General features: G+C 40.9%; 1 protein-coding gene across 1 annotated transcript; it reads right to left on the bottom strand.

Annotated features, from left to right (window-relative positions):
• Window positions 1–51: 51 nt before the first annotated feature.
• cntnap1 (contactin associated protein 1) lies at window positions 52–21540 on the bottom strand. The gene is made up of 24 exons (XM_042392155.1): window positions 21313–21540; window positions 16787–16888; window positions 15891–16084; window positions 15443–15596; window positions 14853–15056; window positions 14347–14531; window positions 14117–14266; window positions 13755–14016; window positions 13431–13580; window positions 13162–13336; window positions 12558–12664; window positions 12315–12437; window positions 11737–11940; window positions 11476–11632; window positions 11264–11391; window positions 10999–11172; window positions 10656–10874; window positions 10288–10527; window positions 9887–10126; window positions 9525–9652; window positions 8991–9084; window positions 8643–8873; window positions 8510–8554; window positions 52–4589 (listed from the first exon to the last, which is right to left on the bottom strand). Exons 1-24 carry the CDS (start codon window positions 21371–21373, stop codon window positions 4390–4392), a joined length of 3927 nt encoding a protein of 1308 aa, XP_042248089.1. The 5' UTR covers window positions 21374–21540; the 3' UTR covers window positions 52–4389.
• Window positions 21541–21973: the final 433 nt, after the last annotated feature.

Here is a 21973-nt window from a genome sequence, read left to right as displayed (position 1 = left end):
AGTCCTTGAGTGTGTTCAAAAAACATCTTACCCAAAATAACACAGTAACAATTTCCTTCAAGCTTATTTTATTGAGGTGACAGTTTGGCTTTGCCTTGATTTACACAGTAATGGTCATTTACAGTGAAAGTATTACAAAACAAATTTCAGCATACTGAAGAACAAAAAAATTCCTAAATTTCCATGTGATCACAAACACAACTGTAATCATAAGTTCTGGTACCTGTTGCAGGAGGATTCAGTTTGATGGTGCAGAGAAGTCTAACCTGCCTACTCCTCACTCTGGTGCTATTGCCATCTGATTTGACCACCTGACTGCTGACAGGGTATCTGCAGATTCTTATGAAGCATGTTATAAGGCCTTTATAGGTATTAAAATCTCTATAATAAGTGTTAATGGAACACAGAACAGAATTACTTGCAAATCAGGATTTTTTTTTTAACTGATCTTAATTTAACTGTATGGCCCTTTAAATATGCTTCATTTTTGTTTTTTTTTTAGTTAACTCCAGGAAGGATTAAACGGCATTTAAAAAAAAAAAGTCTCATTTTGTGAAATCAGCAGATACCCTGTCTGAGCTAACAACATGCTGCTGGCCTACTCCATCTAGTGGGCATTTTATCTTAATCCCTTTCACCCACATCCTCGCCTCCATCATCAGGATGCAGGGTGGACACTTCAGGATCAGTTCCGCACTTCTCCACTGTGCTTGAAATGTCCAATACAGACGCCTGATGCCTGAAAATGGAGGAGCCACTCTAAACTATGCCCAGGCCTTGTTTCTGTCACACTGTACTACTGTTGGTGCACTAAAATAAGTGAGTTGGAATAGTTGGCATCAGTGCACATGTTTGTTTTTAACATCGGTAGGCTGTATCTTTGTGGGCAAACTATGAATTCACAAACATTTAAACATCCGGTCAGTCACACATACACACGCTCCAGGGACCACGCATGAAATAACTAGTGAATGGCATTAAAGTGACACTGCTAGGCCGAGTATTTATAGTACATTTACCATTGAATACAGTAAGGGTGTATACATTTATATAATACATAAATCGACTCTTTCCTAATAGGCAACAAAGCATATTTGACCCAAGTTTGTTGGCTTGTGTCAAATATGAGCCTTGAGTGGTGATTGTCCATTTAATAAAAACACACACTATTCTTTGTACTCATCACAACAACCAACAATTTCCCCTTGCTTGCTCACTTTTTCATTTTCATTCATCTTATTACTGCACATTCTTAAAAATATAGCCTGTAAATGCCACTTTTTGGCCAAATCTGTACAGTTTTTACATCTACTGTACATGCTTTCACTGTACAATTTCGCACAGTCCTGTCCATCTGCAACGGAGGAAACCAACACAGTTGGGTTTTGGAGGTGTATGAGAGCTACAGAGATCAAGTACTGTACTTTCTTTATCCTGAGCATTCTAAAAAGCTACCATGAATAATTTTACTTTCAGTGCTAAGCAGCCTGCAATGAAAACATAAGAGCAAGTCTTCACTGTAGCATCTGCTCATACATTACAGAGTCAAAGGATTACATTCAAAGCACTCAGTTTTGTATAAACCATAGGAATAAAAAAGTCGTTTAACACATTATTCATATATATTCATGTATACACTCATTACATCCTACTTGCTATTGTGAACCTGCAAATTAAACTGAGACATTAACATCACTGGTGGTTGAAAGAAGCTCATATTATTGCATTTTACTGCAAAGTGCGCTCATGCTCTACATATGCATAGCAAATATGTAGCAAATGTTTTGCTTATTTTTTTCCACATACACAACAGTGCTTTAGTATTGAGGAGAGCTGCAGTGAGTGATGAACGCTCTAAGCTTTGGTTACACCACACATCAAACGAAATTTCATCTTGCCAGAGAAGAAATTTTCATTGGACTATAGGTAGAATTTTTAAACTTTCCACAGAAAGCAGCTAAACAAGCAGCAGCAATAATGACAGCGTGGTCAGCTACTGTCCTACAGCAAATGCAAAAATATTCAAGCAGTGTGAGTTTGAAGTAAAATATTAGCATTTACACTCTTGTGGTCCTCTGTACATAATTGTGTGTGTGCATGTGTGTTTATATATACGCTTCTCCACTTGACCATAGGGAGCAGCTATTTCTTGAAAGATTCTTATAATTCGGGGATGAAAGGGTTGAGAAGTCTGATCTTGCTGTAACACTGCCGCATACTGAAGATACCCGCTGAGTGAAAAACACTCTTTAGCACCAAGCTATTGGCAGCTTGACCATAATACAGTATAAGCGACCAGAAGTAAGACAGATGGAATAAGAACTTGGGTATTTAGGTCACCCTGTCCCTGGCAAGCTTCATCACCTCAACTTTTATTTTGATTCTGCAGTACACCAACAGTCATCCTCTTGTATTACAACACCAACTGTTAGCTCTCACAACTAGAGGTACGGTATCTTCATTATCATCACACTCTTATTTCTGAAGCCCCGTGGTTTAGAATGTGTTAGGAATCTGAGCATACTGTGATTGGCAAAGCTGCTATCTACTGCAATTCTGAACCACTTATATGTGCCATTCTGTATAGGTAATGCACTGTTATAGGCTGCAATACAACAAATATAAGCGTATATACCTCTTACAATCTTTATATGTATCATCTCAAAGCTTAACATCTCAAAGCTCCATGCTTGTCGGTGTATTCTCTCTTCATTTTGTTGTTTTTATCCATGAATACCTTTTTTTTTTTCTTCTGCAATCTGGATTTTCACTGCACTGGTTCACCAGCGCTTAGATGTGCTCTAACTCGAGACAGATTGTGAGCTATGGTGTTAAAAATGGCTCCATGAGAGATTGTCTTCAAAAGGTATATTCTGGATGGCAATACATCCAGTACAGTAAGATATTGGTAGCTTTAATCAGTCCCAAAAGTGGCTCAGGAAAAAAAATAAAAGCCTGAATACTTCAAACTGATGTTCCAACTGTAATTAAACATCCCTTAAAATTCTGTTCCCACAGTGTCTAATCTAAACCCTATCTGAATAAGCTATTATGGTTACTTTAGATCAAGCTTGCTCAGATGAGGCACTTCAGTATTTCACCCTGCAATACAGTGTGAGACTTGTTGGCTACTCACGCAACATGGAGCTTGATTTGAACTTTGAATCCAGCAAAACTAGAACTTACCAAAAATACATACTATGTAGAGCACCAGGCATCAGATCCCACTCAACCGGGGAAAGAAACACAAAGCAAAATGTAACAAAAGTAAACTGAACCCTTGTATATGGCTAGACCGCGTATGCAACGCTAGAGAGCTTTTATTTTGAGACGACGGATGCAAGAAGTGGCGACATGTGGGGACACCTGGAGAAGGGTCTATCTGCAGTCTTGCTGACCTACACGACACACCCACTTTTCTACATGACACGCCCACTTTAATACACAACACACATCCTCCATGTTGTCACCATAACGACACATCCCACCTCCGACCCCTAAACATCTCACAGTTCATGCCTAAACTGAACCAAGTGGGTGATACTGCAAGTCTGCAGATAAGACCTACTTGCTGAGGCAATGATGAAGTTACATGATTGGTCGACCGAAGGGCCAAACATTCACATTTATAGGGCTGGTCCAGCCATGAACAAGACTAGGTCAAAACCTAGTATATGGCTGGACCATGTATGCAACGCTAGAGAGCTTTTAATTTGAGACGACGGATACAGGAAGTGGCGACATGTGGGGACACCTGGAGAAGGGTCTATCTGCAGTCTTGCTGACCTACACGACACACCCACTTTTCTACATGACACGCCCACTTTACTACACAACACACACCCTCCATGTTGTCACCATGACGACACACCCCACCCCCGACCCTTAAACATCTCACTGCTCATGCCTAAACTGAACCAAGTGGGTGATACTGCGAGTCTGCAGATAAGACCTACTTGCCGAGGCAATGATGAAGTTACATGATTGGTCGACCGAAGGGCCAAACATTCACATTTATAGGGCTGGTCCAGCCATGAACAAGACCCGGTCAAAACCTAGTATATGTCTGGACCATGTATGAAACACTAGAGGGACTTTCATTTGAAATGGATACAGGAAGCGGCAGCATGCAGCTGACCAATGGTGTAACTTCATCACTCAGTCAGTCAGTCAGTCAGTCAGTCAGTCAGTCAGTCAGTCACTTGGTCACGGACTTTTGTGTTTATAGGGCTGGCCCTGCTGTTGCGGTCCAGCCAAAAAAAAAGAAAACAAAAAAAACCTGAAAGAATTAGAAAACTTAATACAGGTATCTCTGGTTGTTGTAAATGCTGTTTCTCTCTCCCTGGCCCACAGTCAAACCCCGCCCACTGTCCCATAGGTCCTGTGATGTTAGTCCCTCCTGAACTCCTCTTCAATTTCTGGGAGCCTCTTCTTTTCTCTCCTCAGGGTCTCGGTCAGCGGCCTGGAGCTGCTCGGTGACTCCAGGTTCTTAGGTTCATTGGTGCGGTAGCTGCCTTTCTGTTGGTACGTATAAACGTAGATGCTGTACAGGCCTCCAAAGAGCAGCAGCAAAGCCAGGATGACAATGACTGTAGGATAAAAATAGCACAGTCAGACTTAATCTGCACTACTGTAAGGAGAGATGTGCTCCTAGAAATACTGATGAGGAGCAGGCACTGTTTGAGTGTTATATAATTACATTATACAGCCAAACTGCATTAAGGTTGTTTATGCCAGTGTGGGTGCAAGTCTTGGATCAGCAAGTAAACTGTTTTATACATTTGGTGAATAAATACTGAATGCAATCTCACCAGATTTAGTTCTCATGACATCAAGGAGACTGGTTCCCTGTTGGGTTTGTAAATTGAATGCATATTGTGTCTGGTATAAACTGTGGATATAAAAAGTCTACACACCCTTATGAAATTGCAGGTTTTTGAAAGGTTAAGACAGAAATAATAACAATGTAAATGTCAGACTTGCTCCATCTTTAAATATGATCTTCCAACAAACAAAATCCAGAGAAAAAAACAAATAGTTAATTACTAGGAACATTTTAAATTAAAAAAAAGTCTGCACACCCCGCTTTACTAACGCTTTGCGGAAGCACCTTTTGCATTTATTGCAGCAGCTAGTCTTTGTGAATAAGTCTCCATCAACTTTTCACATCTAGACTTTGGAATTTTATCCCACTCTTCTTTGCAAAAAAGTTCAAGTTCCTTCAAATTGCAAGGCGACCTCCTGTGTACAGCTCTCTTTGTTTAATTCCACATGTTTTCAATGTGATTGAGGTCTGGGCTCTAACTGGGCCATTCCAAGACATTGTTTTTCCTTTTCTGAAGCCTTGCTTTGGTCGACTTGGATGTGTGCTTTGGGTCATTGTCATGTTGGAATGTGAAATTCCTCTTCATCTTCAGCTTTCTGACAGAGGCCAGCAGGTTTTGCGCCAAAACATCTTGATATTTGGAGCTATTCATTATCCCATCTATCTTGACAAATCCCCTGACCCAGCTGAAGAGAAGCAGCCCTAAAGCATGACGCTATCCCTACCATGCTTCACAATCAGTATGGCGTACCTTGGATGATGAGCTGTATTGGCTTTATGCCAAACATTATCCTCTAGAATTAAGACCAAAAAGTTCAACCTTTGTCTCATCACCACAACACAATCTTCCCACATGGTTTGAGGTGACTGAATACATCTTTTGGCATAATTCAGATGGGCTTGGATATTCTTTTTTGTAAGAAAAGGTTTCTGTCTTGCCATCCTACCCAGACATGTGCAGAATATGGGAGAGGGTGGTCACATGCAAGGAGTGACCAGCACCTGCCAGAAATTCATATAGTTCCTTTAATGTTGCTATTGGCCTCTTGGTAGCCTCATAGGTTTTCTCCTAATCCTCTCATCAACTTTAGAGGGTTGTCCTGATCTTTGCAATGTCTCTGTGGTGCCACATTTTCCCCGCTCATGGATGATGGTTTTGACAGTGCTCTGTGGTACATCCAATACCTTTGCTATAGTTTTATATCCCTCTCCTGATTGGTACTTTTCAACAATTAGATCTTGCAGTTTCTTTGGTAACTCTTCGCAGATCAACCCCCAAACATTCAAGTAAATCCTGCAGCAACAGCTGACTTTAACCTGGTTTTAATCAGAATCACTATCATTGATGGCAAGTGTACACTATTTACCTACAGGCATGATTTTGAATGTGATTGGTTAACTTTGAACACAGCTAGAGCCCCCATTATGAGAGGGTGTGCAGACTTAATTAAAGATGCAACAACAATGACATTTACGTTGCTGTTATTTCTGTGTTTACATTTCAAACACCTGCAACTGGGATAGAACCCCCCCCCCCCCCCCCCCCCCCACCAATCTTTGAGATGTTTCTCAGACGACAAAAGGCAACCAAAGTGATGCCACTAATGTGATTACATCCAAAATCATCAAAGACCAGCTGCCTCTGAGCCTCTGGCAACCACAACCCGAATTGTTGGTGTTTGCAGCATGATGGCTCAGTGGTTCAGGCTGTTGTTTTACAGCTAAAAGTTCAATGACCTCAGGCCTGGCCCTTTTTGGGTGTCGTTCTAATGTTCCCCTGTGTTCTCTTCGATTTCCTCCCAAAATCCAAACACATACAGACCAGGTTAATGTGTATTTGTTTGTCAATCAGTGTGTTCACTGTGTAACAGACTGGCGAAATGTGCAGCCTTTGTCAATGCATGCGAGTATAGTATGTTCACCCGAATGTGTTCACCAATCGTCAACTACATATAAAACAAGATAATAATAATATAGATATAATTTCTCAGTCTTATTCTGAGCAGTATATCGGACTGGGATAATGTCTGATAACTATGAGGGCCCATTGTCGGGATGAATGAATGGCGCACTAATCTTTAATGACACGCTGATGTCCTGCATTAGCATAATACCTCTGAATCTAAATGATCTATTAAGCTGAAGCATCTATCAATGATGAACAGTAAGCTGGGCCCATGCAGACTAAATATAGCTGATCCGGTAAAGGTCTCAGACAGGGCTGGAGCAGTGAGTCTCTGTGCTGCAGTTTAATCCTTAGACTCTAGCCTCTCCTACTCATCGAGGGGACCTGCTCTAATTTTTCCCTTCATCTGTAATACTGTGTGCAGACTGTTCATCTGGTCTCACGACGACATGTCCTCTTTGTAATAAAGTGCAATTTTGACATGAGGATTAAACAGATGAAGAAATATATTAAATATTAATGGTTTCCAGAAATCCATAAATATGCATAGAAAAACAAATTTCAGCTTCAGTTTCATGCTTGTTTGTGAAAACTTCTTTTACCATACTCATTTCTGTGTTGACGGATATGACGACTCATTATCGTCATGCGTTTTTGGTATTATGACTTAATTGTATTATATCAAATTGATTTGACTCTCAGAATGAATGTAATCTCTATGATAATAAAGTTACAAACAAAGCTGTTTGGCTGGCAGCAAAGAAATTTAATCATCTCGATAACATGTTTTTAATTTTATTGTAGACTGTCAAATAAAATACATTTTTACTCAGTTTTAAGTACATGTACTTAAATTATCTTTATCATCATAATCTGTTGCTTTTACATTATTGTGCTTTTATCACTGCAATATGACTTTGGGATTTAATTATAGTGATAGAATAGCAACTTAAAGTACTGTTATTGTTATTGTACTCATTGTAAAAAGTGACTGCAATTTTCTAATATTAGCTCAATATACAGTATTTCTGGTAAAGACATATGGGTATATTTTTCTTATAATCATTTTACTCATATACTAAACTAATTTGACAAGTTTACATTAGAAATTTCTAATTGACATTGTGGGTGTATGTGATGTGCTGTTGTGTGTAGCTTTGTATTTTGTATGGTGTGTTTTGTGTGTTTTTTGCTTTGTACTGTTTGTTATTGTGCTGTTGTATGTTTTGATTGTGGGGGACTGCAAATGTAAATTAGCTTTGAGCTAACATAATCTTTTATGTTAAAAACTGTACACTGTCCCAATAAATAAATACAATCAATCATTTGACATCAACTGAATGGAATCAGTGATAATCTTCAGTATGAAAAACAATGCATGATAAAAGTCTGGCTGTTTACTTTTCAATTAGTACTTTCTTTGGTTTTGTCCCAGATGTAATAAGTTGGAGCTTGCAGTCAGACATTTGACTAAACACTCAAAAGCCTACGTTGGAATCTGACAACCCTGCTCTAATTTAGGATTAGAGGATTTAAAGAAAAAAGGACAGAGAATTTCAAATGGCTGATTTGAGTGATCTGGGACAGGATGGAAATAGTGAGTAAAATAGACACAAGGGAGAGAAGCAGTGCTTTAAAATGAACTGAATAATCTGCTAAATATTACTTCACTGTCTTATTTTTGTAGCAATTCAGCAAAGACAGATATGCACTATTTGTGTATTCAGGGCAATATCTGATCAAAGAGTATTAAAGTACAGAAAAAATAATATTCTTACCTGTTATCCAAAACAGCCCTAGGTCATCATGGATATATAAATACTCTGAAAAGGGAGAGTTACATAAATAAGAGGATGAACACAAATAATATTCTCTGCATGAATTGATGCATTATGGGACATTTTAACTCACCTATGCCGGTAAACCAAGGATCTGCCTCCCATGGTACATAACCCAGGACAGGAGGGAAGGCGCCACAGTTGGATTCAGAGACGTAGCCTTGTGTCGTCACCGGAGGGTCAGTTTCATTTGGACGGAAGAAGGCCTTAAGAGGGGCGTAGACGTTGTATCTCACTCCGGATATGCAGCCTATGAAGCCTGGAGCGTTATGCCTCTGGATCTCATAGTCAATGTCACCGACCTCTGGATGAGCACACACAAGCATGAAAACATCAAGAGAGTTCCTACTTCCTACTAATAAATAATGCATGATGAATGCATTACATGTTTTTGTCAACAAATGGTAAATAAGACTTTTACCCATCACTCTGCCCATGAACATGGACTTTGGAGAGTCAAACCTGGCATCCTCCACTAAGGTTATCTTTTCCACTATGGGCTCCATGTAATCCACCTGTGGGTAACAAAATAAGTTATACACCTCATCTTTAAAGGAGGGGAATTGATGCATGAAAAAAAAAGATGTAAATGACCATAATACCATAAACAGATGTAATTATAATATAAATAAATACTGTAAAACATTTGTACATACAGTGGAGAACTTTAAAATATATCCAAGTTTTAAAAACTGCATTAAGATAAAAACATGAGTCTATTTTCTTAATGTGAGCAATCACTAAAGCACAACTGCAGCAACTGGACAATTTGGACTAAGTGTTGTGTATATAATGTATTGAGATGCCTTGTAGTTTAAAGAAAATAAGGCTCTACTTTGGAAAAGTTCTTCAGTTGACGAAGAGATTATTTTTCTAGACATGACACATTATTTCACTCAAAGTAACATAAACCACAGATCAGACTTCACACAGTGACAGCAGTGGGATCATGTACCTGTGTTTTGATGGTTCTGTTGTGTCTGGTTATGTTGACATAGTGGGGGTATCCATCTGCCAGGTTTCGGTGAGTCAGCTGGTACTTGTGTGTTATGAGTCCCAGCTTATACCTCAGATCTACGCTACCTGTGGGGAGAGAAACAACAAAAGACGTGTATAGCATATACTGTTTTGATGAATAACTGCACTGTATCAACAAAAGACGTGTATAGCATATACTGTTTTGATGAATAACTGCACTGTATCAACTACTGGTCTAGTTTATTTGAAACTGTGAGTTTTTTAATAGATGAAATTAATCTGCTGCCCTGCAAATCACATTTCACATTTTCAGACAAATTGTTTCTGAACTTCTCCTACCATCAGTCTTGAGGATGATAGCGATGTAGTCTTGGACGAAGGAGCTGATGTAGAGCAACACAGCTGGCGTGTGAACGGTGCTGAAACTGAACTCTATGTCATCTGCTGTGTCATTGTAGCCAAGGCTGAAGTTGTCATAATGCGGGTCGATCCAGTTGGCCCATGCTGCTTCGTCTGATATGGGCTTTTTTCGTATGTTGTACCTCAGCCACGAGCCAATCTCAAAGTAGGCTCCAATGTCTTGGACAAGAGCATTGTGAAATTAGATATCTACTTCTATTATTGTTATTGACCACATCAGCTTTTAATTTCTTTAATCAGTATGGCCTTCATAACATCAGTTACTAAGTTCAGGTTATGTCAGGGAAACAATTTGTCAAGAGAAGCATTTCTGTACTCACCTTTATGGCAATAGAAACCATCAAAGGCTGTGTTGTTACAGTCACAAGTGTAGGAAGCATAGCCTTCAATACACTGGCCACTGTTTCGACATGGTATGGTAGCATTGAGACATTGTCCAGTACAGTTCCTCCTTATACCTTGTTCTTCATTTACTTTTCCCTCTAGATCCAGAGGAACACCATTCATCCGTAACCCTCGAAGACACCCCAAGAAAGGTCTGTGGGTCTTGTTGGCTGCGCCTAATATAAAAACACTTTAATTAGTGGGTATTCATCTTTATTCAAGGTTTAAAGAGGAAACATTAATTCTACTGTATGTCATGCCAGTTTTAAACTCCAAATTTCAGAGTTCACCTTAGGTAACCTACCTACAAGCAGAGGATTTGTAAACTTCATGGTGACAAAGGTCTGACCTGGGAAACGTTTGACAGCCCAAGGCTGATAATCAACCTTAATGCGGGCCAGCTTCACATTAATCTCAGCCTGGACAAAGTGCCACTCATTGTCATTGAGTGGCACGGGGGAGTTTAGGGTCACATTAATGATGCCATCTCCAACCATAAATATAAACATAAGGTTATGGGTGCCTGGGAGAGAAAAGAAGAAACAGAAAGGAAAAATAGTTACAAAAGACTAAGTTCTTAAATATCCAGTCTGATGTTTCAGTTATATTAGGAGAATAGCTCCCTGCTAACAGGTGAGTCAACTCACTATTGAGCTCTATCCGTATAAAGTTTCGAAGGTGGTCATCAGAGCTCTCCAAGAAGACGCAGTAGGGACGATAGGTTTTGAAGTGGAAGGAGATGTCAGCACTGGAGCCAGGCTTGAAGGTTGGGAAGGTTATGTAAGTGGGTTTGGTGAAGGATATGGTGTTCCAGATGTTTCCTGTGGGAAACATTGAAATATTTATTCAAAAAAACCTCCAAGCACATCAAAGCATTTTTGTGTTAGCACAACACATAATATTTTTGCTCACTGTCGCCATGACAGCGCAGGGGTCCAACTGTGAAGTGTGCTTCTGAGCCGGTTCTGTTGGTGTCCCCAACCACCACCTTCCTCACAGGCAGATGGTCTCTAAAGTCCAAGTAGCCCTTATCTGAGTACCTGAAAAGCCACATTGGGGATGTTAAAACCTTCATGTCAGCGTCACAGACACAAGACAAACCTGCTCCATGTGTGTTCTCTCACCATTGTCTATAGTCGGCATCACAGTTGCATTGAAATCTCGGGTCAGTGCAGGTTTGGTTGACTGCGCAGCCACACTTTTGGACCTCTCTGAAGGTTCCACCCCAGTAATAGTGACTCTGATTGTTACGACCAATCCAGTAACCAAAAGGTCTTCCATCTAAACATATGTAGAGGTGTGTTAATGTGTCATTCAAGTTTCATGTCTTGCTTGTTTTTCCATCGGTACAGTACTAAATTAATAAATGGACTAATCCCACTCACTGGGGGTGTTGAGGAGACGGGACTTATAGCAGGAGTAGTCGATCCACTGCTCACAGTACATGGAGGTGTTTGCTAGGGCAGTGACTTCATCCCAGGAGGCATTCCAGTAGTTGACATTTCCTATGTACGGCTGGTTTATTGAACTCCCAGTCACCTTGGTACCCTCCACACGGTCATGCATAATCACTGTCCAAGCTTTGTACGCTGTAAAGAGGTATGACAGATGTAGGTCACCATCGGTAAATGTTCAAAGAGGAAGACAAGGTCAATAATGATGCAAGAAAAATGAAAGAATGAAAAGATATTAAAGCTTAGACACAGTTCTGAGGATGCATACTTTTCCCATCTGTGCTCATACATAAAACACACACACACAGATACAGCTCGATCTATCTTGTTTTATGAACCCTTTTAATTTCCCATGAAATTTCTGCACCCAACTCATTACAGAAATAAGGAATGATAACCTGACATTTTGCTGTCCAACTTTTCATTATATAACAACCCACAGAGGACACAGCAAATTCTGAACAAATTGCTGATGAAGCCGTATTTTATTACTGACAGTGATTACTTACACTTCATTTTGCAGTACACCTCGAATGGTTTCAGCGGTCCACTGAGATCAGGATCGATGGTGTAGTTCCCGGACCAATACTTGCCGCTGAGTCTGTAGGCTTCACATGACTCTTTATAAACCGCTGTTTGAGGAAAAAGACGATCAATTTCTTATTATTTGGAGAAGAAATATAGCTTAGTCAGGTCTAATTAACTCTAAAGAAACACTTGCTAAAGTGATAAAATTACCAGCCAGCACTTACACATGTGACACACTTCTCCTTTGTAGCCTGTGTTCTCACACAGACAGATAAAGTCATCCCAGGACTGGATGCATCTGCCTTCATGTTCACATGGATTTGGAGAGCATCTGTAAACAGAACAGGTGCTTAGACTGAGTATTTTGATGTTAAAAAAAGTGAGAGGCTTACATAAGTGTGCTATTTTCTTTCTTTCACTTCCACATCCTCTCTTTTCTCTGTGATATTTATGTTGTTGAGAGCCGTTATGTATGGTCTATGTGATGAAACTTTCAACTCTAAACTATTCATGTCCCACTCAAAAGACTCTTACAATTCAATGCCAAATGCTCCACAAACATCCACAATGAGATCGCATTATTTTGACATCACCATAAAAGAGCAAATAGGATTAAATGTACCAATCATACGACTGTATGTATTATTAAAGGACTATGATTGGGGTACATACAATAATTGGTAACTTTAATGGCTTGGCTAAACTCAAATGACTTGAGAGGATGGATAGTTTCTATTTGTCTGTTACATTACAACCATTTTTTGCTGTCAATGAAACTGAATCAGTCATGAATGCTCTGTTGTACATACTGTAAATGACTTTTCCTACCTGTCAGTGATGCCACAGGTGCCTAACAACAGCTCAGCATAGCGTCCCCACTGTCGTTGCAGAATAATGTCGATATCAAGCTGTTCATTGTCGATGAAGATATGCTGCATGCAACCATGGAAGCGATTCAGCTTGGTCTCACACTTCCTTATAGTGTTATTGGTTTTCGGACAACCTGTGTGCAGGAAGGCAAATGTATGAATTGAACAGTAGAGATTTTTTAAGTTGTTGTAAGTGGGAGTTGTCAACCATTTAAGTCATCAGCTCACCCCCAAAAAAGTAGCGATCCCCTGTTCGAATTGTGAAAGGGTTGGTGATCTTAAGCGGGGAGCCCTCCTCCTCGTCGATTGTGAGAGTCAGCAGATTATCTCTGGCTGCCAAATCCACCGTATGCCAGTAGCCATCATTAAGCCTGTATCCTAAAAAGTGGAGACAAGCCTGTCAAGCAGTGACTCCACTATCAGTAGAAAGATCCCATGCACAATACATCACATTCATCCCATGTTATAAAGCATGAGGCATTGTGTGTTCCAAAATCTTTAAATTCAATCTTTTCTGTCATATCTGACAAAACATAGACTGCAGAAGCCCACCTGCAGCGAACTGGAGTTTCTTCTTGCCAGGCTGAAATATAGTGACGTTAATCTGTCCCTCACTCAGGCCCAGCTCAAGTGCACCCAGGTCATCGGCAAAGCGAGTGAACATTAGGAGCCCCGTGTAGTCCCAGGAGCGGAACTTAAACTTGACAAACATTCGAGGCTTCCTGAAGAAGCCCGGCACCTGGAGGTAGTTGTTGGGCCCAGCAAAGGTCATCGGTTTGAGAAGAATGTCACGGCAGGCAAAATGCATCTTTTTCTGAAGAGAAAAACAGAAAAATCAGAAAAATACCTCATCATTTTAATTTCATCAGTGGTGATTGTATTGTATGTGATTGTATTTTTGTACAAAGCCTTACTTTTCGCGGTATGCGGATGTCAGGTTCTTTTCTCTGAGTCTTGTCAATGATGTTGACGCCGTTGATGAAGACATTCTCCAGGCAGCCCCGGAAATTTGGCGTGGTGGGGAGGTGAGGGAAGTTTTCCTCTATTACTCCTCCTACATACAACTAAAAGACACCCTCATTAATCTATATTTACTAGTATTATTTTAAGTAATGAAAGGGGGATTATTAACCTGCTGAGGTACCTGATTATCCAGATCCAGGTGGGTAAACTCTCCATTGCAGATGGCTGTTACTGTCTGACTGTCCACTGTGAAGTTCACCTGTCGACCATAGCGCTTGATGGTGACATAATGCCAGTGTAGGTTATCAAGAAGGCTGCCAGCAGTTAATGTAGTTCGACCATCAACTTTGTGTATGACGCTGCTTCCTGAAAAACAGAGAACATGTACAGGAAGAAGTAAAAATAAATATAGAATGCTCTAATCAGCTATAAGCCATGAAGAAATTCGATAAGATGCTGAATTTTTTGCATTAAGGGAGTGCAGGCAGGGCTCCAGGCAGTAATCTAACCGCCATTACTAAGATCTCCTGCCAGACAGTCCGGCTTAACATGTTTATTTACGGATTGAGAAAAGCCTGCTTCTTTTTGAGATGGCTGTCAGATAGGACAATATTTTCTTTATTCAAACCTCCACAACCAGATCCCTTCCATAAATTTAATTTATCCAACAAATGGCTCAGGCCGTACCAAGGCTGATGTGCAAGTAAAGACGGCCTCTCTTCAGCTCCAAAGTGAAGAGGTCTCCCTGAACCCCTTCACTGTGTAACAGCAGACCATCCTGCTCCAGAGTCTTGAAGTTAATGGCGATGTGGTCGTGCAGTGTGCGGGACTTCATTTCTGGGTAAACGTAGACCACTGAGTCATCCCCGTTGTACTGTAGGACATAGGAATCTGAAAAAAGGGGACAAATTTTCAAAATGGATTCAGGATTTCCAAAATACAGTGTTTAGATTTAATTATTGATCATGTTGTTTTATCAGGTGCATATTATATACAGTCATATGTAGCATTTATTGAGCTTTTAAGAATGATCTGAGAAAAAGCTACATGGCACATTTACTGGATCTCTTCAGGTGTGTTGGTGAAGGATGTTCCTAAATATGATTCTGGTGATACTGAGCTTAGTTATCTATTAACTGGGAACATATTGTAGCATATTTTGCACTTAGATTTAGTGGCACATTATCAAATATGATTAAGTACTGGAATTGTGAAATGTCCCTGGATGTGAATCAGAGGCAGTAAATCCCTGCATATCATCCATCAGTAATTTTTACCATAAGGGCAACCAAACAGCTCCAGCCTCACACCGATCTTCCCTCCATTCTCTGTGTTCCACGCCAGAGGCAGCAGACGAATGTGTTTAGCAGTAAAGGCGTAATGGAAGACATTCCTCTTCACCTGATAATCATTCCAGTTTGCAGGCAGCGTCTGCAAACAGATGAGACAGAGACAGAGGGGGGAGAATTATTGAGTCACTGCAATGGTGTTAAAGCCTTATTAAGAGACTGGAGATGAACTGATGATGAGATTAACTTTGTCAGTGTTGAGAGATATAATATGCTATGCTGTCTTTGTTTCAGTGCCAGTGACGATGAATATAATAGAACACCCACTGACAGCAGAATCAGCTGTAAGGATTACGTTTGACTATTTAATCCCTGCCTCATCCCTGTTATGGACCTCTTCCCACCCCTTCAACCGTTCTGCCTCAGTAGCACCTACAGAGTTGCCTCCTCTCATGATGTACGGCGTCCAGGAGTCTGGTCTGTCTCCATAGAGGAGGGTGTATTTGGTGACCCAGTCATATGAGTTGAAGGTTCCCTGAGTGGCAATGGCCACCAGTCTGTACTTCCTGCCCAGGTCTACCTGTAGCCATGGCTGTCTGTCCCTAGGGGATGGGGACCAGCCACTGCTGCCTGAAAGGAAGAAAGAAGATTGTTTGAGCGTGGGACGACACATACAGTTTGAATAAAGAATGCAGTTGTGATCTCAACTGGCCTTAAATCTTATGGCAACCATTTTGAACTTTAGTACAACTCTACTAAGCAGTTCTGATATCCTACTGTTATGTCCAGGATTGGACCAGCAGATTCTCCAGTGTAAAGCTAACATACTTTGCCAAATGAAGCTAATTAATGTCGGCTTATATCTAACAGTTAACAGACTTCCCAACTAAATTCACACAGTCAGTATAATTGCTCGTTTAATTGCGAGATTATGTAATCTTAAATCCTCTTTTCCCTCGTAATGTGAAAGTAGAATTTATATACAGTATATAGTGTTTAAAGTAGAGTCCCCCACTCTGAGTGTGACAGACTGTATAGACAAGTTTAATATTGCTTTTCTCACGGCTGCTATTTTGACTTCTAAAGGAGGTAACATTAACAATGGGTCCATTCCATTTAGATGTGCCAATGCCAAGGCCCTTGTATTGTATATGCTTGCTCACTGGCATGGCATACTGGTACACCTAAATAGAACAGAGCCATCTTTAATTTTATTAGTTTCCCCTATGCTTTTCCCGCTGTGATAAGTTAAAGTTACTGATATGAGAACAGTCTATAAGGTGAATGGTGTGAAAATAATGGGTAAAATCTACACTACATTTATAAACTTACCATACAATTTGGCAAAGTTGGCAGAGTACAGAAAGTTATATCGGGAGGAGGCCAGGAAGGAGGAGGCATAGAGCCCAGAGACCAGCGGATCAACACATTCTCCTGGGGTGATAATAAAGACAGCAAGATAAGAATTTATTAAAAGTTATCTTAGCATTCCCACATCTCTTTCAAAACAATTCATTTCTGAACAACAAAGAGTGGCACAGTTGCACAGCCTGATAAGAAAAGACCTTTTGCCTTTTAATTTGATGCTAGAACATGCTCCATAAGACACAAATACATTGGCTGGATCAATCAAATTAAAATCACAGCGCAGCACAAAGAAATTCGGTCTTTCTGTCAGTTGCAGGATACAGAAAGCAAAGTCAAGAATTCATATTCCACAGTAGTGCCCAGTCCTAAATAGCCACTTTATAGGGGGGTGGACCAAGACATATAAATCTAACTAAGTATCCTGACATCTACTCAGGGAGTGTATCATCTGTGCATCTTTATTTTTGAGACTAACTGTAATATATGAGACTACAGCTGACTACATTTAAATTTCATGCAGGCCAACACCCACTTTTTATTCCAAAAGAATACAAAAATGGCTCAGGTCTTGTTGTTTAGTATTGCAGAGACAGAATGAAAGCGTTGCAGCATCACATCAAAGTCTTTTTAGATGTGTGCATGTCCCTATAGATGTCTGCGTCTTTGTATATTCTTGTGTCATTTCTTGAAAAAGTACATGCTGTTTCATTTCAGAACGCTGAAGTCAAACTGAGAGACTGTAGCTATGCAATGGTGAGTTGCTATTCTGCATGTGGTTATAAGACTGATAGGACCGTCACCCATCTGCTCCGGCTCCCTCTCCGGCCTACGGCTATTAAAACTGACCATAATTCTACCTAATCTTGCTCGTGTCACTGCTGAGGATAAATGTGCGTTGCCCTGACCTCAAGCTGCAAGAAAAACACTGTCTCATTTTAAGTGCCAAACTATGCTCTTTAATAATCCTCAGAGATTTAATATGGATAGAGGTTAAAAAAAATATAGATGGGCTGGGTTTCACTTGCATATGAATGTACGCATATGCAAAAAAAACTGACTGTACAGGACCAACTAATATATAGAAATATATGTAGAAGTTATATAAATTAAAGTAGTTGAGTAATTGAGTGGTTCACAGGTAAGCAGGAGTTCTGGCATTGTCGTCCCTGTTCTTACAATCACAGGGGTCATGGAGCACAGAAGGAAAGGTAGTAAACAGTGAATGGAAACAGGAGACGTTAGCAGAATTAGTATGCAGGCGACAGATGGAGAAAGATGAAGAAGGGTGCCGCATGGCCTCAGTTTGGAAATACAGTAACTATGTAGAGGAGAACAGTAGAGTGTAGTAGTGTGTTAAGAGCAGATCCTTGAAGTGGAAGAAATATGAATGAGGAAGTAGAGCTTTTCATCCAATGCCTTAGACTACACAAAATGACACGTAAAGCATACATGAGCCAACATACGGCATGAATAAACCATTTTCTCCCTCATCTGGAAAGAATGAGTTGGTCACATGAGTTTCTGTCACCTTTCATGCAAGGACACTCTGCACATTCAGGTGGAAGAGACTTGCTGAGCAAGGGAAATATGACCTTGACTTTCTGCTCTGTCTGCCTCCTTTTCACCGCTAAGAGGCTTTCTCACCATCTCTGTCATACAGGGATCCCTGCTATGTTGCAGATGATCGATAAAAGATCTCTGCTGCATCATTCTATCACTGTACTGTCGAGCCACTTCACATTCAAACATAAATATTCCGAAGTTTTGTGCTGCAGTTACGAGAGCAAAACTCATTTGTTTCTAATGGCTTAAAGTGTATTGATTTGTCTTAATTCCTCAAGTAGTGGTAAGGAGGAAGGAGAGGAATTTGACTTGAATGTGAAGAGCAGCTACATCCTGGGCTACAGCAGGTTAACCCAGGCCACGCAGCTCCTCAGCTCCTCCTTATGGCAAGACTGTCACGCACTCTACGCCCCCACCTATTCAGCATCTTGCTTCCTCTCCCTCACTCTGACTCCTCTCTCTTTAACTCCATCCCAAATCCGGAAAGCCTGCACTCTATCTTGCTCTTACAGCACCCCATTACCTCATCTACTCACCCATCATTTATCTATTTTTTACTACTCTCTCTCTCTCTCTCTCTCTTGCTCTGCCTCTCCCTCTCTGCTCCTAACCAAGAGGGCGTTGTCATGTTGCAGTGGCTAAAGTGTACCTGAGGCCTGTGCAGAGCATCCACTCACCAGGTTTTCACCCCTCTCTTTTTGATTCTGCGTCTTCCCCTCCCCTTCTCTGCACCACATGGACCACAAGTCTTTCTGCACCGCATGGGCCAGAAGTCTCTTTCTCCATTTATCATTAAGGGTCTGTGGGGAACAGTGTGGCTATGTAGAGCTCTAGCACCACTCCTGCTGAATCATCAGTCTGCTGTAAGTGTAAGCTGGTCTGTCTGGGCTGACACATCATTACGGTTACATACAGTATGCAGAGAGGCACTTCCTCTGCCTGTCACTGGCCTGTGATGCGTGGCTGCTGGGGGACTCAGACAGCAACCCTGAACATGTGCAGATCTCAACTGAATGCAGATGTCCACCAACATTATAACCAAAAAAAAATACTAACACAGAGCAGCACAAGGTTTAGTAAAACTATAGCATGTTCTTTTTACTAAATTATTCATACCCAGCAGGCATCACAGTGGGTGGTGTCTGAATACTGCCCGGGATAAGAGCACAAACTATGCAGCACATCAGAATCACATTCAAACTTCAAAATTCAAATCTCAAACAGCAGCTTCATTCACTCTAAAAGAAAAGAACAGCTAAATTTCCACACAGAGCAGCTTGCCTCTCCTTCTCAATTCCCCTTACATGGACAAGCCAGTCTCCTGCTAATCATAACATAATGCACAGAACAAAAAAAACCCCCCTAAAACTCCTCAAACACACACATACACACCCGTTGCTGAGTCTCAGCCCCACCCCATGCTGGATCGCTGTGTTCTGGGATCTGAGGCTCCATTTTAATCTGGAACAGCTCCATTGTGCACATCCGTATAGCAGATGTGCTGTTGGCCTGGCCTGCAGTAAAGCATCAGCAGGAACTACGACAAGCCAAACCCACAGGCCTCAACTTACTGGTTAGTGTTTGGTCATCCACTCAACTGACATCCTTCCTATTTCTTCACTTCTTAATCCTGTTACCCCTACAACAAGATAGCACCAAACACTGCAAACAAGCCATGTGACAGAGCTTCTCATAATCAGCAGTAACATGACGTCACATACAAAAAATGTTTTCATCAGAAAAATAATTTATCTTTGAAAAATCATTATGGAAATAACACAATACTATAACTTAACAGAGAGCTCAGAAAGATGCATAACATAAATGTAAAGTGAGTTCTCTTACAGTACAGTGCAAATACCCTGGCTGAGCTCTTACACTCACCAAAATGAAGGTATATTGGACAATACAAAAACTTACATTCCTTGTAATTTGCATCATCCAAAAGTCACATGACATGACAGCCCATCCCTCCCCCCCTGATCTCCCATTGATGTCAAAACTAATGAGTCATGCAATTCACTTTAGGGGGCTAATTAACGGTCAAGCTCCTCTGTGGTCATTCTGACACTGACATCACACATAAAGCGTATTATATGAATACAAGCTCTGAGATAGATTAAGGTACACAGCACCTTTCCCTAACCAAATTTTTAGCCCCCAAACACAGCCCCACCTCTGTCAAACTAAATCCACCATATGAATGCTTCATTGATCTTGCAGTAATGATTTCCCTGCCAGGTGAATCCCTGTTCGTCGTGTGCAGCGCTTTATGCACAGGTAATGGGAACACAAGCTTCCCCAAAAAGTACTGCAGTGGGCTGGTCCCGATTAGGACGCGAAGTCCTGCTCTCTCGACCGCCAATTTGAAAATGTGTTCAACGGATTTTTCAACAACGACATATACAGTGTTACTGAGATTTTTTTTTTTAAAATTATCCTACTGGATGCAACAAAACAGAGTCGAGCATCGTGCTGTGCAAAGAAGTCGAGAGTTTAACCCGCACGTTGCAGAAACTTGCGTGCTGGCTGAGAGAAAGCACTGCAATGCAGACAGTCCGGTCCGTGCGCATCCTCTGCGGGACCGACGCTGTTTGCTTTTGCACTTTTTTGTGTGTGATCCCACAAAAACAATGCATTACTGACATTGCAATAGCATTAAGACAAGCAATGAAATTGAATGATTTGTGTTTTAAGGTTGCCTGTTTTTATCGCAACGCGTGTTGCCCTTCAACAACACCTTAGGTTGCATTTTGCCCTCCAGTGGTATTTTCCACTTATTACCGAATGTTATCCTGCAACTTTTTTCTTAAGCATATCAGACGCTTAACAATATGCCGATAATAGCATGAATATACACCTTGAAATATTTTAATAATATTCTAGCAATGATAACAGATGAACAATTACTGTTTCACAAGACTTACGTGATGAGCAATGTTGAAAACCCAAAAATAAGAGGCATATGCTCAGTATTTTGCAAGTCATCCTTCACTTAGGACACGTTTCTCCGCATAGGCTATGTTAATTAGATCGTAGATTGTTCTGCAGCATCCTCTCACCCCCCTTTAGCCCAACTTTAACTCGCACGGCTCCAACTCCTCTTCCCGGGATCTCGGACAGCCTCCACCGGGGCGGGGACGCGCATTGGTTGCTGGCGCTGATGCTGCGCTTCGCCGAGTGCGCGCGCTTCTTCTTTTATATCCTTTAAATTGTTTTATTTACATGGCCGTCGTGTAATGCAATAGCTTGCTCATTGTGCTCCACGTATCTGTAAATGTGCATCACTGGCAGAGGCCAGGTGAGAGCGGGATTCTCTTCTGTCCTTTCCACAGGAATCAGGATTTTTTAAGATGCAGAGGAGACTGGAGGGGAGGGAGGAAAGAAACTTTTTCTGTTCGCTGCAGATTGGTTGGATTTTTCAAGAAAAATAAATTTTGCCGTCAATCTCCAAACAAGTCTTGAGGGACCGTTAAAAACATCAAATTCTCATCCAGGCTGTAGATCATATCACCAATGCACAAAAGATTTATTCCTCCTCTCCTCTGCCTTGGCATTTCACATCCTCCTTTGGCAGAGTTCTCAGGC

The sequence above is a fragment of the Thunnus maccoyii genome, chromosome 18, assembly GCF_910596095.1.
Source record: "Thunnus maccoyii chromosome 18, fThuMac1.1, whole genome shotgun sequence".
NCBI classification, from domain to species: domain Eukaryota; kingdom Metazoa; phylum Chordata; class Actinopteri; order Scombriformes; family Scombridae; genus Thunnus; species Thunnus maccoyii.
This window is presented reverse-complemented; position numbering and strand designations above follow the sequence as displayed.

Coding starts and splice junctions, on each gene's coding strand:
- cntnap1 (XM_042392155.1), bottom strand. CDS start 21,373: ATGACTTGCAAAATACTGAGCATATGCCTCTTATTTTTGGGTTTTCAA. Junction 11,392..11,475: donor GATGCCGACTATAGACAATG/GTGAGAGAACAC, acceptor GTGGCTTTTCAG/GTACTCAGATAAGGGCTACT. Junction 11,173..11,263: donor CCTGCGCTGTCATGGCGACA/GTGAGCAAAAAT, acceptor TGTTTCCCACAG/GAAACATCTGGAACACCATA.